The 21,481-nt window shown below is 31.9% G+C and overlaps 1 protein-coding gene across 1 annotated transcript in view; it reads left to right on the top strand.

Annotated features, from left to right (window-relative positions):
• The window catches only part of LOC148285206 (serine protease inhibitor dipetalogastin-like), a 118,835-nt gene that overhangs the window by 77,823 nt on the left and 19,531 nt on the right, over positions 1 to 21,481 (top strand). Inside the window, exon 5 of the mRNA XM_088228499.1 lies at positions 8,308 to 8,475. Coding sequence (XP_088084625.1) covers positions 8,308 to 8,475 — 168 coding nt within the window. The remainder of the gene's footprint in view (positions 1 to 8,307; positions 8,476 to 21,481) is intronic.

The raw sequence follows: 21,481 nt of genomic DNA, 5'->3' as shown, positions 1-21,481 counted from the left end.
AGAAGTCCAGGCATCTACCGGCCTTATGACCTGTCAATGGCTGGTTTAAGTGGCCTCTTTACACACTGTGTAACATTCACCATTCTGCCTATATTTGAACATCCATATTCCTTCAATTATTTCATCTGTTGATGTTTGTGAAGTTAAAGAGCTGAGAGAGCGGGTGAGATTCATCTAATTGAATTATTTCACCTACATACTAGGCAACGCCTGAAAATATTATTTTTTCAATTTCTATACTTCTTCATGGACCAGGTAATTTATCAACAATATTTTGAGTTTGTCCAAATTTTTGTAGACAAGGACTGGATTAAATTATTGAAAAAATTATATTTTCAGGCGTTGCCTAGTATGTAGGTGAAATAATTCAATTAGATGAATCTCACCCGCATAAATAAAGGTTTCAGCTCTTTAACTTCACAAACATCAACAGATGAAAGAATGGAAGGAATATAGATGTTCAAATATAGGCAGAATGGTGAATGTTACACTGTGAGTAAAGTGGCCACTTAAACCAGCCATTGACAGGTCATAAGCCCTGTAGATGCCTGGACTTCTATATTACCTTCTCTTAAATGTTCTTCATCTCTGTTGTAATATGTTAACATTCATACTAATTAAAATTTAATCTTGTTTTGACACGAGTTCTAAAAGTTTCTTTAGATTTACTTTAAATTTATTTATTGAAATGTATTATTTATTATTAGATTAACAGTGGATTTTTTTCATTGGCTCTAGTATTGTTAATATATTTCTGCTTGTTTTTTATGTAGTTTTTTTGTATTGTAATAGCTGAAAAAATCCCAAATAAATAAAATTATAAATAAATAAATATTGCGAGCGAACTAATTTGTTATCTGCTTATACTCGTATAAAGTATGATCTTTTATCAATTCAACTCAAAGAAATTTAATCTAAGTTATTTTCTCTGCAATCAAGATGATATCAAGGAGGATGCGCACATTCGGTTGCATTCCGTAACAAGGCATTTAAAGAATATCGGTTGCTATTCCATAGCGAAGGAACATTGAATTATTTTCCGATAATGTTGCAATTTGTGCACGTTTAACAATAAATTAATTGATAATAGAAAATGCGCATACAATTGTTCTTAATCTAATTGAATCAGAATAATTTATTATTTGTCGTAAGTACATTTTTGTATTTTTCACTATCGCACCGGAACGGGTGTTTTAAGTACTTAAAAGTGAAATAAATCATTGGTAGGTAATGAATAAGACCGGCTGGTCTGATAACCAAAGTGTAATATGAAATAAACGTTTCCTACTTCTACTACTATTATCACGCCATTTCCCCGTAGGGATTGGCAGAGATAATGGACCGCCACACACGTTAATCCTGGCATATATTCCTAGCTTCTTCCACACTCATACATCATTTTTATTTATTTATTTATTGACACTTTATATACATATACAATAAATATACATATAAGGGCGGGCATATTGCCTTAAGGCCATTTCTTCCTACCTACCCAAACCGTTCAGTTTGAGAAAATTATAAATACATGGACAAATTGAATCTTACAATTTTATACAAAAATTAAAAGCAAAGATTAACAAAAATAAATGTATGTGTAAAAAAAAATAACACTTTACTATGAAGAGAGGAGAGGGGATGGGAAGGAAAGAAGAAGGATAAAGGAACAATTTAAATATTTAGATAGTGACATTTCAATCTCGACTTAAATGTAAATAAAGAAGGGGCGTCTCTAACATTAGTGGGTAGATTATTCCACAATCGAGCGGCTACTACTGTGAAAGAGGAGGCAAAAAAATTAGAGCGATGACAGGGTATTAAAAGGGTTCTCTCGTTACTAGAACGAAGAGATAGTCCGTGTTGTGAAAGAGTACATACAGTTCAAATATGGGCAGAATGGTGAATGTTACACAGTGTGTAAAGTGGCCGCTTTAACCAGCCATTGACAGGTCATAAGCCCTGTAGATGCCTAGACTTCTATATTACCTTCTCTTAAATGTTCTCTTCTCTGTTAAGCTGTTAATATAAACAGCTCCCCGGGGAGTTAAATCCAGTCCTTGTCTACAAAAATTTGGATAAACTCAAAATATTGTTGATAAATCCACCAAGTCCATGAAGAATTATAGAAATTGAAAAAATAACATTTTCAGGCGTTGCCTAGTATGTAGGTGACATAATTCAATTAGATGAATTTCACCCGCATAAATAAAGGTTTAAGCTCTTTAACTTCACAAACAGCAATAGATGAAATAATTCAAGGAATATAGATGTTCAAATATGGGCAGAATGGTGAATGTTACACAGTGTGTAAAGTGGCCACTTAAACCAGCCATTGGCATTGACTTCTATATTACCTTCTCTTAAATGTTCTTCATCTCTGTTGTAATATGTTAATTATTAGTTATACTTGGCTTAGATTTACACTCTCGCCTGATTTCATCATTCGTAACCCTGTCATTCATTGATTTCCCACACATTCGTCGAAGAGATCGCATTTCAACCGGGTTCACTCTGTTTTCATCCTTCCCCTGCAAGTTCCATGTTTCACTTCCATACATAAGTGTTGGGACTTAAACTCCGTTGTACACTGCCAGTTTAGCTTCGATTGACATATTTTTATTAGCAATTACTGTGCTTAGTACTCTTAAACGTTTCCTGTTTTGATAAAATAGGTTTGAATTAATCTGATTTACAAGTACCTGCTTGATACAGTGTATAAACGGTGTTTTAATTCGAAACGTGTTTTTTTTACTTTTCCTACTGCACAATTCTTCAAGAAATTCAGGGTTCCAATATTGACGTATAATACATAGACATATCCTGAGCCCTCAAAAATGATGACACTTAACTCATGCCCAGCGCGTATTTAGTCGTTCTTCGAGGCGTGATGTTTAGAATCGAAACAAAAATGCCTACGCGTGTCATGAAAACGTGTAAAAACCTTTCGGATAAACATTGTAAAAAGGATTGTGTAATTTTTAATCCGTAAATTATTGTTCATGAGTGATTAAGAAAATTTAAAACAATTCATGTTCAAATGTAAATATTATTTTTTGTAAACGTCAAACTTCGCCTAGCTGCGCAATTGCAAAGCTTTCAGTTACAGTGATGCATTGATAGGGATATGTATTTAAAATATAGTAATCATCATCATCATTCCGTTTCCGCACCGAATGGTGCATAGGGCACTGCATTGGTACACAAATCGCAGCGTATCTTCATCATTTTTGTTACATGAAGATAAGATGATCAGTCTTACGCTTTAGGTGCCAGTCTAGGGATTTTGAAATATTTTATTGTGAAAACACCCCTTTAAATAAATATTTCATTTCAACCATGTCGGGAATCGAACCCGAGACCTCTTGCATGGCAGGCTAACGCGCTGACCATTACACCACGAGTCCGACAAAATATAAATATAATAAACGTGAGTTAATATTCTCTTTTTGTTCCTTGAAATCCAGTGAAAATAAATAATGGGTCGAAATTATAAGGAATTTAAGGAAAGAACCTGATTGGGATCCACCAAAAACGAATGTTGATTGTTAACATAAAAATACATATTTTTTTATGTCCAAAAATGTAACTATGGGTACGTTTTCGTGGCACTGCTTTTTAAAATATTTTACTCTGTAGAGCATGTCTATGTTTTATATGTCAATGGTTCCAGTATATAATCCTTAGAGTAATACGCCACTAACCACATACCGGCCAACAGTCACCCATACGAAAAAATCATTCTATGATTAATACAGCGGGCCGTAGGTACTCAGGTCGAGAATTGCAACCGCAAACCTAATGCGCCTGTTACACGTTTGCTGTTAAACCGAAAACCAAACCGAAAATTTGGAACGATTCTGTTGTATGCATGCAGTGGAAGAGCTATTTTAGCGGTAACTCTGAGATAAAATCGTTATTTAAAAAAAAGTTTACTTCAAATCCATCAGGACAAATAATGCTAATGTGTCATTAAATGCACGAAGGAGACGTAGAACAATAATAAAGAAGTTCAGCCATACGGGAAATCGGATATAAAAATGTTTTTTTATGGGCAGTAAGAATTAGAGCATTAAATTGAACGGCGAAGTTTCTTGAAAATGTATAAAAAAAAAATTAAAACGAATTACTTAGCGTGACATCACTAGTTCTTCCGAATCAACCAATGATAAGAGAGTTGTAATTGACTGCCGGTTTACGGTAAATCAACTGACGAATCACCAGAACTCATCGATAAGAAGGGGAAGAGACCTTGAAACGTAACACGTGAAGTTATTAAAAAAAAGACAAAAATATAAAAATTTGAAAAATCATAGCGCTTATTATACGATACACAAAAATTAAGAAAAAAAATTTTTTGCTTAGTTTAAAAGTGTATTAACAAACAATTTTTTTTTTAAAAAACCAGCTGAACTTCCTTATTAGGCCTCATTGTCTGTCGTGGTGAAAAAAAATGAATTGGTAGTATCTTTATTCAAAGTTAAAAATAACCTGTGGACAAGCCGGTTTCGCGGTTTAGTGGGTTTCATTATTTTTCCTTTTTTATTTTTCTGTTCATGTGTGTTTCTTCTTTTTCTTCTTAAAGAACAGGACAACATCATTTTACTTACAGAGGATTTTTCTTTAATGGAATGAAAAAAGGAAAGAAAGGTAATACATAAATACAAAATATTTAAGAAAGAAATCAGGAATATAGAGTTGATTTATTTCTTAAATATTTATTTTTTATTTTATTTTTTAATGACACATTTTGAAAACACCGTACATTTTGTAATTTCAGAAATAATTACTTAGTAAACGTAGAAATGACATCATTATAAAACCCCAATCCCCACTTAAGTACACCAAAAAATTTTTTTTTTTTTTTTTTAGTAATTGTAAACGTAAGTTAGGAAATAATAATAAATCAATAAGTAAATATAGCAGTTTTGGAATATTTTAGTCTGCTTATTTTTTTTAATTTGCCTTTTCCTAATGGCCCTGTAGTAGCTTTAATAGCTTCATATCCGTAACTGGCCATTATTGGGACATCATATATTATGTAATTTTAAGTAATAAACGTTCAAAGGGCAAAAAACTGTCATTTGAATACACCGCAGTACCTTTGACGTCCCAATCAGTACCACGAATTGTCATCTGAGTTGATCTTTGGTGACTTTCCTCTGATCAAAGGAGCCGAGATTGCGCGATACATTGTTCTAATTGTATTATATTCCCAGTGGCCTTATACGTTGATGTTAATTCATCATCATACCAGTATTAATAATGCTATCTCGATTGTAATCATTCGCCGAAAGCGAATTGGTATGGCGCTCGGTATTTGGGTCGTGTGAGAAGGGCCATATTCGGGTCTAATAGGCGTCTTGCTTATTTAATTCAAATATATTTAATATAATTTATAAAAAATATAGATTATTCAATCGCAATTCATTTCCAAAACAACAAGTTATGTTTTTACAATAATTAGCGTTTAATGTTGCTACCTCTAAAATGGAGCAAAATGCGCCTTATGTTTTTAGTTTTCGCGGTGACATTATTACAGTACGTATTCATAATGTCAACAATTAACTAAATCAGCACTCAGCGTAGTGCACGGTGTCACATTTTTATGTTTTTTTTTCTTTATTTATTCACTGCGTATTTATTTATTTTTTTCATTATTTAAATCTCCCTTTCTTTCCTGCTGTTTTTAAATAGGGATTTTTTTATTTTATAATATGTTAATTACATAGGGGCAAGTTGTGTACCTTTGGACGGGTGTATCTTTGGACAATCATTATATATCTAGCAATATAGTATATAAAAATTCCCCAAAAATATATTGGGATTACAGTTTTATCAGCTGGCAACACAATTTTATCAAACCTTTCATTACTCTTAAAACATGTTTGTTTTTGTGAATTGAATTTATTTGCAACAAAAAGTAAATCTTTGTTCAATATTTGCTTCTTTTTTACCACATTACAAAGTCTGGTTTTTACTATTTATATATTACATATGTATAGTTAAAAGTATTTTTTATTTATTTATGTGTATTTTTACACTTCAAACCTCAAATTCAAAAGACTAGAAATTTAAGTTTCAGATTTTTCAGAATATTTCATAGTTCCTGGACTGGTACCTAAAGTGTAAGACTGATCATCTTACCTTCATCTTTCGAAAATGATAAAGATACGCTGCGATTGGTGTACCAATGCAGTGCCCTATGCACCATTATGTGCAGAAAGGAAATGATAATGATAAGGGTGATGATCAGATTCTGGAGACATTCTAGTCTTTTTCTGATTGATATAGTTTTCTATGTCATAATTTCTATACCGTTTCAGATGAATCCAGTTCATTCGATTATGAAGAATTTTATGAAATACACCTACATCCAAAACAAAAATTAAATGTAGTTTGTTTTCATGTTTTTTTGTTTTTTATGTATCTACTACCCACCTACATATTTTTTTTATTTGTGTGTTCATTATTGTTTCTTAAATTAAAAACGAATTTTATTTCCACATGTCTACAGGTACATTAATATGTGTGTACCTGTAGACAAAATCATTGTAAAAATTACTGTGTTAAAAAATAACAACTACCAAAAAAGATTGATTAATTAATCCAAAGGTACACCACTTGCCCCTACCTTCTGATGAGTCATCTTCACTAACTCTCTTTCCGTACCCAGTTGTGCACAGAACACTGTCTTGGTGAACCAAATGCAGCTTATTTTGATCATCAGAATAAGGTAAGGTGATCATTTTTACGCGTCAGGTGGCAAGTCAGGCACAATTAAATATTGCAGCCTCGAACCACCTTTAAAACGAACATTTCACTTCCACCCTGCCAGGAATTGAACCCAGGGCCTCTAGAATGTTAGGTGAAGGCGTCAACAACTTCTTCACAAGGAGACGGATTAGATTACCTATTCAGGATTTTAAACTGAGAGCATCCATCAGGGTTCTGGTTCTACTTAAATGATTTTATTCTTCGTCCGCCTGGATTTGGAGATATCTACTCGGATTTAAATTTATATAAATACACAGTAATGCGGGGAACTTCAGCCCTCTGGTAAATTGGGTACTTTTTTTTCTTTCGCCTAGTAAAAATGAGAGCATTAAATTATACGGCAAAGTTTCTTGAAAATTTGCGAAAAAAATATCTGAAAAATATTTTAATTATTTATTTACTTATAGGTTGTTTATTACACATTGCTTGAGAGATAAGTCCCGTGTTAAGTTGGGACGAGCAATTAGTTGACACAGACACATGAGTATATCATCGCAAATATTATACAGGGTGTTCATTAAACCCTGCCACATCCGGAACCACGATGAACAGTATGAGCAAGAAGACATATTGGCACGTTAAAATAATTTTTAAGAAAAAATAAAATTTAAAAATATAAAATATCAAAAAAACAAATGGTTGTTTACTTGTGCAGGGGTAAAACGAGGAGTGGGAAGGAGGGAGTCTGATACTGCGCCGCGCTCCCCTCACTTCTCCCCTGCAGAAGTAAGCAACCGTATGTTTTTAAAAATATTTTATTTTAAAAAGATTCTTTGTTCTAAATAATCTTTTAAATATGCTAATATGTCTTCTTGCCCATACTGATCATCGTGGTTTCGGATGTGACAGGGTTTGAAGAACATCTGTATAGGATCAGAAAAATAACAATAGTAAAAACAACAAAAAAAACAAAATATATGGCGCATCAATATGGTAAATAGTTGACTTAAACATTTGGAAAATCGTCAAGGAGTTTCCCACCCAACTCCCTCCCGCTAAGGAAAATCCAGTCCTTTACTCCTCGCTTGGAAATGGTTTTTGTCTTTGAGAGCTTAATACGCTCTTCCAAAATATTGAACACTCTGGGTGCGATGTCTTTGAGCAAAAGTCGTACGAGTTTTGGGTATGACATAACTCGCTCTGCGAAAACCTTGTACAAACATTTTGGTTTTTTTAAATTTATTAAAAAAATAAATAAATAAACTACTTCGAACGACGTCACTAGTTCATATTAATCAACTAATAATAAGAGAGTTGTAGAATATTTTCGGTTTACTTACCGTCAATCGACGGATCAATTGGCAAACCTGACAGAGAAGAAGAAGGTAAAACTTAAGATGTCATATGAGGAGTCATTTTAGAAATACAAAACTTTTAAAAATCATAGCACTGACAATACGATAACAGCTTGCCCACCACATCCGCGTCGATAGTCATTTGTGATTGAGCTACTGGTTCTATTTAACACACAGAACAGTGGTCTTCATCCGCTCGGACACAGACAAATGATGTTTATTTTGTTATTTATTTCAGAACTGCATATCCTTCATTCCGGGGGCTGCACGGTACGAGAGGTGCGCAAGTCTCAGGGTCGGAGATTCGCTTGCCACCTCGCCAAAAACCGTTACGAGTGGAATCCAGTGTGCGGGAAAAACAACCTTACGTACGCCAATCCCTACGTGTACATCTGCCACCACCCACGTGAGTATACTAAACAGAATTCTCTATTTATGTGTTTTATTGTTTTATCAAAAATGTTATGCATGGGTTTCAAAATCAATATTGCGAAAACCCATGAACGTATACTTCATGCCTTTATCCCCAAAATTCCCTGTCTCTGCAAACCGAGTCATCGGATGGGTTGAAAGTTTCAAATATCAGCGGTCTGATTCTGAGTCCGTGATATCGCAAGTTAACGCTGAAATTAACACGCCCGCGATTTTCTTCAAACGTAAATTCTAATCCGTATTCTGGGCTGGTATTCCAAACGCTCTCGTGGCTGTATTATCTCGTGTACACGAAAAAAACTGTTTTTTCGTGCCACGAAAGTGGTTCAGAATAGCAACCCTGTTAACACTAGCTCTTGTTAAAATATCGCGAACTTAGAATTATACTGCTGGGCCTCAATTGTGAACGCTATCTTCATCTGTACATATCGAGACGGTATACTTAACTTCTGTACCATCTGTATCTACCTCGGTATGTTCATATGATCGAAATCAACCAATGAATGACTGAAAGATTTAGTCCGCGTTCCTTACTTCATTAACGTTAAAAATAGTTCTCATTTAAATTTTAAATAGGTTTTTGTGATAAAAAGTGTCTACTTCAAAGCGATTATAAACTCCAATAAATCCCAACTCAAGAAAAAATGCTCGCTTGAACATGACTTTTGTATGACTTTTGACAATAACCAAGGCGCTATGCATATTGTATTTATATACTGAGTGATAACAAGGCCGAATCTTGATACGTACTTTCAAAAAGATAGTAAAACAGATGAAAGAAATATAATAACTGAATTTATTTTTTACTGTGGTAATGTTTTACGGCTAGATGCTCTTGTATGTTAATAGGGCAGCATCTAGCCAGTCTAACCACTGCATCTAGCCGCTCGTTTTCAAAACTGACGTTATGTCGGAATGTAATTCGACTTCAAAATTTACTTATTTATCTGTCATATTTTTAATAGGCTTTTAAGTAAAAAAAATGCCAACTTCAGAACGATTAAAAATTTAAATAAATTGTAATTAAAGGAAAAAATTGTTTGGTGGAACAAAAATTTTGACGTAAATAAACGTATCGAAGGGTTCTAGACCCGTTTGTTTGGTACGTCTCGAAAACGATAGACAGAAAAGTCGGTAAGTGGTTATATATTGGTTATATATTTATATATTTATAATATTTAATAACATTTAGTAAAATGTTTGACCACAAAGTAATGCTTTAGCTTCTAAGCAGTTTTTGGAGAATCTAATCAGAAAAGCTACAATTTATATTAAATATTTAAAAAATACCAATTACTTACAGGTAATATAAAACACAAAATACAGTCTGTTTACCGAGAGGATAAAGGTCTTTTGTATCCCAGTGTTTACTAAAAACTAAAAAAGTCAGTAATCATATTCATACATAACTCGTTTTTTTCAAATGAGTATTTGAGTTTTTATGATTTACCCGGTTTTTTTAATTTTAGTGGCCATTTTTAAAGAGTTGTAATAAGTCACCTAAACGCAGTCAAAATGTATGAATTTCAAAGTAAGAATTTCATTGTAATCAGAATTAAAAACTGCATCATCTGCGAGAAAATTTGTTCACTAACTGTCGCTAAATCCGAAACTATGAGGCTTTCAAATTTCACATGTTTCCTCAAAATGTCTTCAAAGTTCTTAATTTAATAAGAGTGTTGATGATTGCAAATTGCCAAAGTGTATTTGAATGATTCGATTGCATGACTCGAGTCAAAAATCACTTAATCTGGTAAAAACGGACAAAACACAATAAACCGTTTTTCTCTGAATATTTTTTTCACTTAAGTTACTTTAAAAATCACTCTTCGATTACAATGCTGATTAATTTCGCGTGCGGTGGTGTTTTGTAGAGGTGTATTATTTAGTTGATCGGAAAAGTTATTTTCCTTTGTGAGGGTGCCAATTAGCTCACAGTTGTGTTATTGTGACACACAACACACGTCATTTGTCACTATAGATCACTTGTGCTAGTTACCATGTTACCTCTATTCTTTACATAGTGTATCTATATAGTACGTGTCCATTTTATTATACATGTATATATTTTACTTATGTATTTATTATATATACGGCCTAAGCTAGTTAAAACAGTTTTGCGAAGGAACATGTGTTCAAGAAACTGAGCGAAAAGAACATGAAACTAAACTAGCAAAGATAAACAAGGGCAAAATAAATAAAAAACTAAATGTTTTTAAAACTGCTCTCAATTCTCTCTCTCAAAACTCTCGATGCAAATACAAAATCTGCTCTCCCATGAGTTCATCAAGTCATTTCGGGATAGTAATAAATGTAATGGCAAAATACAAACAATAAAAAATGTTTATATACCAGCAGTTTTAAAATTAGAGAAATGACTGGACGCATTAAAATGACAAAAAAAACACAATGAAAATCATTATTGATTATATTAGGAGAGATCTCGAGAGAAATAATATTTAAATGAATAATAAATTGTATTTATTGTTATTAGACGAATTTACGAATATATTTGATCTGATGAAACCTAACGTAAAATACCATTTAATTGAGATATGTTATGTTTCGTGATATTATCGGTAATGATATTAGATTATTCGGTAATGTTTTTGAATTTTGTAAAATTTTAAAAATGCAGGTATCTCTTTATTCACTAAGAATATAAAAAAAAAACAAAATGAAACTTAGAATTTTTATTTATTCTACACTATAGATTTCATAATGTATTGATTTAGTATACCTACGCACAGGCCATGCCTTTGTGGGATTTTTTTGTTTTTGAAAATAAAGTGATATATTATGTAATAAAAAATGTAACAAATTGTAAATAAATAAATAAATTATAATTCTTATAATTGAACAAAATTTAATTTAAAAAAAATAAAAATCGGGTTGTGGGCCCGTGGCTAGTGTCTCGGGCTCACGGCTCAAAGGTCCGTGGTTCGAATTCCACTCTACCCCAACTTGATTCCCATTTTCTAATAGTGATTTATCTACAATTCATTGAAAATGGCCCTCAAAATGAAAAAATTGGGTAAATTATAACACCGCACAAAAAATAAATAAACGAAACAAATAAAGTAAAATAAACATTTCAATTTCCGAACTAATTCTAATAATTGAATAGTTAATATGGAAAGCTTAATACGTATTTTCACTTTTTCATTCATCCTTGTAATTAAATTGTTGGAAAGTTTTTAGGAATAGCAATTCGACAAAACATTCGAAATGACCCCTCGATAATTAATTGTCGAGTGGGTGACGAAATGTCACATCTTTCCATCCGCTCTACCACAATTAGATGCCGTAATAAAACTAGTTGAAAATGGTCCCTGAATTAAAATATTTGGTTAAATCGTAAGACCGTAAATACTTTATTTTAAATAAGTCAAATCAAGTAACATTACACACAGTGAAAACGGATAATGTTTTTCTAATACAGCTGTATTAAAAAAAAACGTATTTTGTAAAAACATATTTTTCTGTTTTTATAATAAAATGGTCACCACTGTAGTTCAGAATAGATACGTTAATTTGATTAACTGGTTGATTAAGTCATCAGTAAAATGAACCTTATGTCAATATTCAATGTCGCGACCACCTCGGGATAATCTTAGAATATAATTTATTTGAATGGATTATTACGTACAGTTGTCAATTGATATTCTTGAAAATTGACAACTGTAATTGACAACAGTTGTCAACTGATATTCTTGTTTATTTTTATTTATCATTTTCACAAATCACTCAGATTATTGTGCTTCGACTCGACTCGGATTTTATAGCGAGTCAGGGCAAGTCCACGAATTTTCTGATTTTGTCAATATGAGCTGTGTCTGTGCACTTATGAGGATACGCGTTGCCAGAAAATTTTGATGAATAGGTATTTGAACATTGTTTTTCTACCTCTCTCTCGCAAATGCCTCCTCGATACTGTGCCAATTGCCTAATTATGAACAATATTTTGAGTTTGTCCAAATTTTTGTAGACAAGGACTGGATTCAACTCCCTAAGGAGCTGTTTATATTAACATATTACAACAGAGATGAAGAACATTTAAGAGAAGGTAATATAGAAGGAAGGCCTAGTATGTAGGTGAAATAATTCAATTAGATGAATCTCACCCGCATAAATAAAGGTTTCAGCTCTTTAACTTCACAAACATCAACAGATGAAAGAATGGAAGGAATATAGAAGTTCAAATATAGGCAGAATGGTGAATGTTATACAGTGTGTAAAGTGGCCACTTAAACCAGCCATTGACAGGTCATAAGCCCTGTAGATGCCTGGACTTCTATATTACCTTCTCTTAAATGTTCTTCATCTCTGTTGCCTAATTATGGTTTTCCGCACCCCAAAACTGAACCGATTTGGATGAAATTTCCTGTGTCGGTACTTTTTCTGTTTTTTTCAATTATTTATCATATTTGTATAACGTGCGTCCCAAGATGGCAAACAAAACTTGGCGATTTTGTGGGTTTTTGGAATATAATAACAATTTATTAAAAAAACAAAATTATATAGATACGCTAATGGTAAAGATCTGTAGCGTGCAAAAATCACTGCTCTGATGATGATGATGCGGTGCCATGATCCAGAAAGAGAATACGCTTGTATGAAGGACGGTCAGACCGCGTTTCCTCTTAAAACTCTTTTTTTCCGCGAATTTTGTACTGCACTTACGTTACACCTATGCGTACTTAAATTAAAGCGAAATCGTGTTTTCTAGATTTAAAAAAAAATAGGACGTTAAAAAAACTTACTTTTTAAAAACCTGTTTTACAGATTAAAAAAAAATAATTCTTCTGCATTTATTTATTTTTAAGTTATAATCAAACTAATAAAGGATATAAATTTGTTTTATAACATCCTCCCAATCCAATGATTCCATACTGTAAAATCGATTGTATCTTGGCAAAATACACACCTTTAAAAGTTTTCCATGTATGTGTTTATTCAATAACAATGATTGAATTTAATTTGTTTCATCATTATTTTTCAATATTTTTTATCGGGCGTAAAAATATTTCTGAGCAGGTACAGTCTTTTCAAATCTTTAATTAGCTTTTCTTATGTGCGCGTGATATTTTTTTTTCGTAAAAATCATTCACATCGTCGCAATCGTAGAATAACGACGGATTGACTTTTGTAAATATTTGATCTTGAAAAGGTTTTGTAAAGGCTTTATATTTCAGGTTAAAATAATAAATATATTACTTAGATATAAATAACCTGAGTATCAAAGGATACACTTTTGTAATTATCGAGTTATGACGTAGATCGAAATAAAAATTAAACCACTCTCATGTAAAGTTAAAGAAAATCACATCCTGACGAAATTTACATGCTTACATAAGCAAAAACTGTATTTCCACTTTTTAAAATATTTTTTATTCAAAATGATACAAATTTTTTTTTCTATTATAATCTACTTTTATATATTTAGTTAATCTGTAATAATAAAACTTTAACATTCCCAAAAAGAGTCTTAACTGTTGTGCTTGGCGAGTGGCTTACACTATTATAGTTATTTAGTAATTTGAAGTTATAAAATTTCGAATATACATGAGAATTGAGAATAAAAAAATAAAAACAAATGAAATTAAGAGAAAAACAAAAAATGATAATACACCAACACTAATTAAAAAGAACGCTGTTTTTACTCAGGTTAAAAAAAATCTTTAAATTTACTTGGAGTTTATTTAGTGATATGATAGTTTTTAGTAGATTGCTGACAGGGGAGATTATTACAATTTTGTATTCCTTTGAAAACAAAACTATTTAGATCATGACTTGTTTGGAATTTAGGAATTGTGATATTATTTTGTTATCTGATTGATTTATTCATCTTGAATTCGTTCATTTTTTCTTCTTGGTTCGCTGACAGGCACTTACATATTAATTAACATAGGGTCATTTTTAACTTTAAAAAAAGTGTTTTTTCTCTCTAACTTGGTATAATTATATTTTGTATTTTTTTAAATGTACATATGATTTAATATATACCTACCTGTCCTTTTTTTATTAAAAAAAATACTTTTCTAACTTTTAAATTTTTATATATGATTTTTGTTTTACACAATATATCGTGGGTATACTGGCAAAAAACATCAACTCGAAAATATGCGGATTTGACTTAATGATGCAATTTTGTAATATTTTTAACGCTCTACAAACTGGCAAAATACACTAAGTCATATTAAATTTCATATATCTGTAGTTTTAAAAATAAATTCAAGGTTAAGTCGTATACCCGGTATTTTATTCAGGCTAAAAACTTTAAATAACTTAATATTTACTTGATATAAAATTACGAAACAGAAAAATTAAAAACATGTTCTTAAATGAGCACTTAATATCTTACTATATTAAATAAGATGTAAAAGAATAAAATTGAAACAAAACTTAAATGCAAGCAATCAAGATTTCTCAAAACAGGGATTTGAGAGTTAAAGCTTTTTGCCAGCATAATCACAATATTAGCGTGATTATTGAATAAAACCACTGTGCAAAATATGTACCTTCATGTATACTTTTTATGCTATTTTTTTTCGTTTATCTAATGTATATTATTTGAAGTGTTTATTTCTACAAACTATGTATTTTTTGTATAGTAAAAGACACTACGTGCCGTGTATATGTACAAATAAATACATAGGGTTAAACTTTCGAACGCACTGTGGCGTATTTAAAGGAGTGAGTATTCAGAAAATGTTGGCATTTTTAATTGAACGTTTGTTGTGATCTCAACGATCTACTTCTCTCTGGGCGGTCTCTCGCTTCTTGTCCTAAATGCCAATTCTGTGACACGTCGTACCTCTGCATACTTCTGCTTAAAGGTGATGTGTGACGGTTCGCTTTATATGACGCTACATTACTAGTACAAATATCGCCCAATACAGGGTTTCCAAAACATGCTATACAAAAGGCAGAAACATTGTTTAGGCTAAAACTGTTGGTTGGCGCATGACTATGGCTTAGTAATAAATTCTAAAAAAACTAAAATCGTTCATGTATCCTCACCAGATATTACTAAATGTGAATGTGAAATAGAAATACAAGCTCATATAAAATGTTGCCTTTATTCAAATTTAAATATAGAATCAGAGAAATGTAATTGTCCTATTATAGATGTTGTAAATAATAATAAATATCTAAGATTGATTATTGATTCTAAATTTAGCTGGGGTGTTCATATTGATGGAATCTGCGACAGATTAAGGTACTGGCTTAAGGTGATTTATGAAATCAAAAGCATACTACCTTTCAAAACGTTAAGATACATATATACCTCGCTCATTGAATCGATTATATCTTACGGAGTGCGTGTCTGGGGTCTCACCTTCCGGTTTCATCTGGGTAAAATTTATGATATTCAGATGAGACTGTTAAGGGGGATTGTACCGAATAGCATAATCCGTGAGGCGAAAGTGTATATTTTTCAATTCTGTAATGTCCTGCCGATCATATGACGTCGATGTGACAAGTCAGTAGAACATACCGAGGTAGATAGAGATAGTATAGAAGTTAAGTGTACCGTCTCGATATTTACAGATCAAGATGGTATTTTATGTTTCTATCCAGCAAATTTCCTAGGTTTTTCTTTTCTACCAGCCCTGGCAGTTAGCAGTTATCAGTCTTCGTGTGTTTACACAAGAGACAATAAGTGATAGGTTGTACCGACATAATATTCTAGAATGCTGAATGCTTCACGTGCTGGATTCTGCATTGTCTCGAGGTAATAACGATTGTACCTGCTCACGATCTCCTCGTGGTTGGACATATCTCCATTTGAAAACCGCCCGATTTCTAACCTATAATAGTTTTAAGTTGTTCGCCTCGTGGCGCGTTTGCCTGACGTGCAAGAGGTTTCAGGTTCGATTCCCTACATGGTTTTGTTTTTAAACTATAATATTTCATACTCTCTGGACCGACACCTGGGCCCCGATTACAATTGGAAGTTAACGAAAAGTTAAGAGTTATCTTCGACTGTCCATAAAGAAAACAACGATATTTTTGTACGAAAATGAGTATGATTGCATGAACATTTAAAGTATCTTCGTTGGTAACCTATAATTTATTGAACATGCATAGAAGAAAAAAAAATATGCATATTCTGCTTATTTTATTATTTTCATATGGAAAACTTAATTTTACTTTGTAGATAAAATTGAAGATAAATGTTAACTTCCCATTTGTAATCGGGGCCCCGAAGCGTAAGATTGATCATCTTGCCTTCATGTAACAAAAAAATATTTTAAAAAAAATTAAGAATGATAGTTATTAAAGAAATTCATATTTTATTCGATAAATTTTATTGTAAACATTATTTTTAGATGTTTTTCGAAAAATATATTTAAAATCATATCCCCACATAGTGAATACCCTTGCGGTTAACCTATAAATTAATTAAGTATTTAGTAAAAAAATCTTATGAAAATATAAGAATATGGATGATCAAACAAAGGCATAATGCTGAATGTTAGATGGTCTGCAAAGTGATCACTTACCCCGACCAATGACAGGCCTTAAGCTCTAAAAAATACTTCTAATACCATTTTGGTGCAGTGGGTTTTAAAGTGAGAAATTTCATAAATAATCTTCGTCATTATTTTTCTTTACGCATCAGCGGTGCATAGGGCACTGCCTTAGCACTCCAATCGCAGCGTATCTTGATCAATTTTGTTACACGCAAGGTAAGGTGATCAGTCTTACGCTTCAGGTACTAGTTCAGAGACAGTGAAATTTAACAGTGTAAGACGAATGCGCCAACCACTATACAACGAGGCCGATTCTTCCCCACTCGATTTCCTTTTATTAGGATTTTACCTGAGAGTAACCATAGAGTCGGAAACGCTCGTCCAGGGTTCTGGTTCTAATTCACACACTGAACTTTATTATTTATCTGCCCGGACACGGAATAATTTTATGAATAACTTACATTTATATAGAACTGTTATTATGTTTCTACCACCCTCTGTAGAAAGTAACTAACAAAATTGTTAATCTTTATTTCTAAAGATTTTTCAAAAGGATAGAACGATTCTTATCTATTTAATCGAATAATAACCGCATTTTTATTTTTTATTTTACAGAAACAAACAGTCAACAATAATTTGATGACATAAAAAAGATACGTTTTAAAGACAGACCAGTGAAGTTTCAAAATAAAAATCATACATATTAAATTGTGGTAAAACAAAAGGGTGTGTTTGTGTGTATTTGTATTAAAGTAAATGTAGAAGTGTATTTGTGTGGGAGTAAGTGTTCGGGTGTGTGTAAGCGCGAGCATCATTAAATAGAAAATGGGAGCGTATCGCAGCCAGAAAGAATGAATCTTAATTTATTTAGAAGAGTGATTTTTCAAAGTGGCTTAAGCCAAAAAAGATCGTTTAGAGACAAACTGTTATTTGTGTTTTGTTCATTTTTATCAGATCAAGTGATTTTTTTATCAGATAAGTTAAATACTCTTTGGTAATTTGACACTAGCAACATTCTTATTAAAAAGGGGATTATTGAGGGCATTTTGAGAAAACGTATTAAAGTTTTGAACCTTTGAGTATTAGATTTAGTGGCAGTGAATAAATCTTCTAAATTTTTGACTGAAGTCTATAAAAGAACCGTATTTTATGTATATAATATGATAATAAATAATAAATAAATTAAAACAAAACATAAATTAGCAAGTGCTTTAAAGCATTCGAATTGAATTACACAATTTACATCCATATAGCCACAAGATTTGTAACATTTCAATTATAATTAGTTTTTTATGGATGTACGCCACGCTTAAATATGTTTTTTGCATCTACTTTAAGATTTTTATTAAAAACACTTAATATTGACAGCCGAGGTAATATAAAACACAACATACAAAAATCTGTACCTGTAAAACACGGGAGTCCATTTTTTGCCGTTTTGAAGTCAACTCTTAAAAACCTGTACTAAAAAATTCCTTTACACGAGGCGATGTACCATTATGTTACCTCAAGCAAAAGACATAATGTTCTGAAGTTTAGATATTTGAAAAATAAAACATATAGACATACTGTCATACCTTTACCATAATTTATAAAAATTATAATATGATTTAGGCACGTTCTAACTAAATAAATAAAAAATCATTAATTCGCAGTCATTTATCTAGCGTGCACTTCTACTCACTGCCAATAACGACTGAAATTCTTCTTTTGTTTTTGTCTCTTTCCCCGGCCACAGAACAGCGTATCTGTCTTCCTTGTCATGAGTTCTATTTTCGTGCACTTTTTTATACAGTTAAACAGATTTATTGTGGTATTGGCATCACTTTCGTTCGTATAATTATTTTTTGCATGGCGAAGATAAATATTTTTTGTGCTTAAATCCAGCATATTTATACAAATTTAACTTTCCAATCCGATGTGAAAATGTCCACTTAAAGATTATAAAAATTACGACTTCATCATTTACTTAAATAAGATAGATATATTTAGTCTTTTATCCAATGTGGACTCGTGTCACACCAAAAATTATAGTAAAAAGCTACGAGTATTTTACCAAAGCCCACGTTATTTTAAGTTGAAAAAAAAATCTGTCCACTAAAAGTCTACTTTGTTTTAAAAAACATCAGTAGTCTCGTGTACGCTAATTTAATATTTGCTTTTATTAAAATAAAAAAAAAACATTATTTTAGATTGAAACTTTTTTATAAATTTAAGTTTTCTCATTCGGTTCAAAAGTAATTACATTTTGGGGAACGCATTTTGTTCAATATTACTCCCAATGTTTATCATTTAAGGTACAGAAATTAGCCAGTGCTTTAAAACACCCAATAAGTTAAATCACAATTAAAATGTATCCAGATATCTGAAAGATTTGCAATATTTCAAATGTAAAAATTTAAAATTTCTTTGAGGGCCTTACTCATTTATTTATTTATTTAACTTTTTGTACATAATGTTATTTGTACATTGGCGGGCTTATTGCCAAATGGCAATTTCTTCCAACCAACCAATAAAATAAAAGTTTTATTTTTATAATTCAAGTTACAGAACATATTGAATGGAAAAAAAAAAAAAAAAAAGATTAAAAAGTGAAAAAAAAACTCATAAACTTGGCATAAAGTTAGACTTTAGTATAGTGGTATAATTCGTATGGGAATACCATTCTTATTATAGTGGTAGAATAAGGATGGTATTTCCATCCAAATTATACCACTATACTTAGGCGTAACTTTACGCTGAGTTTATGAGTAAAGCTAGGGTTTCCTAGGACAGCGGTGCCCGTATTTTAACGGCCGTAGTGACCGGTGATGCGGTGGACAGCCGTCGTAACGGTGACTAGAGTGTGGTTTCCTAGGAAAACGGTGTTATCAACACCATTTAACACCGCTTCCCTAGGAATCCACTCTCTAGTCGACGTTACGACGGCTGTCCACCGCATCACCATTCACTACGGCCGTTAAGATGCGGGCACCGCTGTCCTAGGAAATCCTAGCTTAAGGCCCTCAATGTAACACATACAAATAATCTAATCACTAAATCCTCGACACAAAGTAATATCACTTTCGGCCAAAAGGATTTTGAGTATTCTGCTATTAAAAAGTATAACCTACTTCCACTGTCCATTATAGCGGTTAGTAACGAGAAAATGTTCAAAAACGCCATAAAAAAAATAGATAGCGAGCTGGGTAGAAGTAAAATGGATTGTCTCATTCGCCCAACCCAGTATTGAATCACCTGCTCGAGAAACGTATAGTTTATGTTGTGTTTTTATTATTTTATTGAGCTTTTTATAATGTAAATAATATGGGTATATAAATGTAATTTATAAACATAAATATGTAAAGTTTTAAACTGTCTGAACATTTTATATTTCTCAGTATATTTAGTCTTCTTTGTATATTCTCCCATGTAAAAAAAAGAAAGATTTATTTTTAAGTGTCCTCGGCACGGGCACAGTGAGGTTACATTATTTTTTTTATTTATTTTTATTTTACTTGGGAAATCAACAGTTCTACATACATATTTTTAGTAAACAAACAGATATAGTGTATAAACTCAGAACTAATAAAAGATTTCTACATAGTATACAAAGTTAGTAAAGAAAATATATTACATATCAAATAAATACATACAATTTATACATATAAAAATGTTATTTTCATGTACTCAATAATCAAAGATTTTTAAAATATTTATTTTAAGAACATTAAGTTACTGTAAATGAGGAAGTTCAGTGGTTTATTTCAAATGTTTTATTCGTTAATAGACTGTTAAACTAAGTCAAAAAATTTTTTTTTTAATTTTTACATATCGTATTATCGGCGCTACGACTTTTTAAAGTTTTGTATTTCTGAAATAACTCCGCGTGTGACGTCAGAGGTTCATTTCCGCTTATTCCCATTCAGTTCTTCCTATTGGTCCAGAAGCGACAAGCAGACCGGAAATCTTCCATAGCTCTCAGATCATAGGTTGATTCACATGAACCAATGACGTCATTTAAAGTAGTGCGTTTTTATTAAAATATTTATTATTATTTTTTCTGTACATTTTCAAGAAACTTTGCAGTACAATTTAATGCTCTAATTTTCACCCCGCGTAAGAAAACATTTTTTGTATCCAATTTCCCGTAGGGCTGAAGTTCCTCATTGGGCGGGTTAAGGACAAGAATGCTTGAAGAGAGGATAAGGAGGGGAGGGGAGATGTACATATTTATTATTATAATGTCTACTAAGTTACATAATACGGCGTAAGTATAGCCTGTGAGCTCGCCAATACATGACAGATGACATTAACATAACCATAGAAAAACATAGCAGTTGAGCTCTCAGAAGTAAAGCAACGTGAATGCAGCAATGCTTGAACTACATGTCAATAATATTCTAATAATAAATAATATTATTTGGCCATACGGAACTTTAAAGCACACCTTGGTTTAATTACTAATAGTATTTTATCGGTTAGGTAGGTGTATTTAAAAAAAATGTTGCGTACCTGAAA

Source organism: Micrasema longulum, unplaced genomic scaffold, assembly GCF_059751315.1.
Source record: "Micrasema longulum isolate JH-2025_06_02 unplaced genomic scaffold, ASM5975131v1 h1tg000047l, whole genome shotgun sequence".
Lineage (NCBI taxonomy): Eukaryota > Metazoa > Arthropoda > Insecta > Trichoptera > Brachycentridae > Micrasema > Micrasema longulum.
This window is presented reverse-complemented; position numbering and strand designations above follow the sequence as displayed.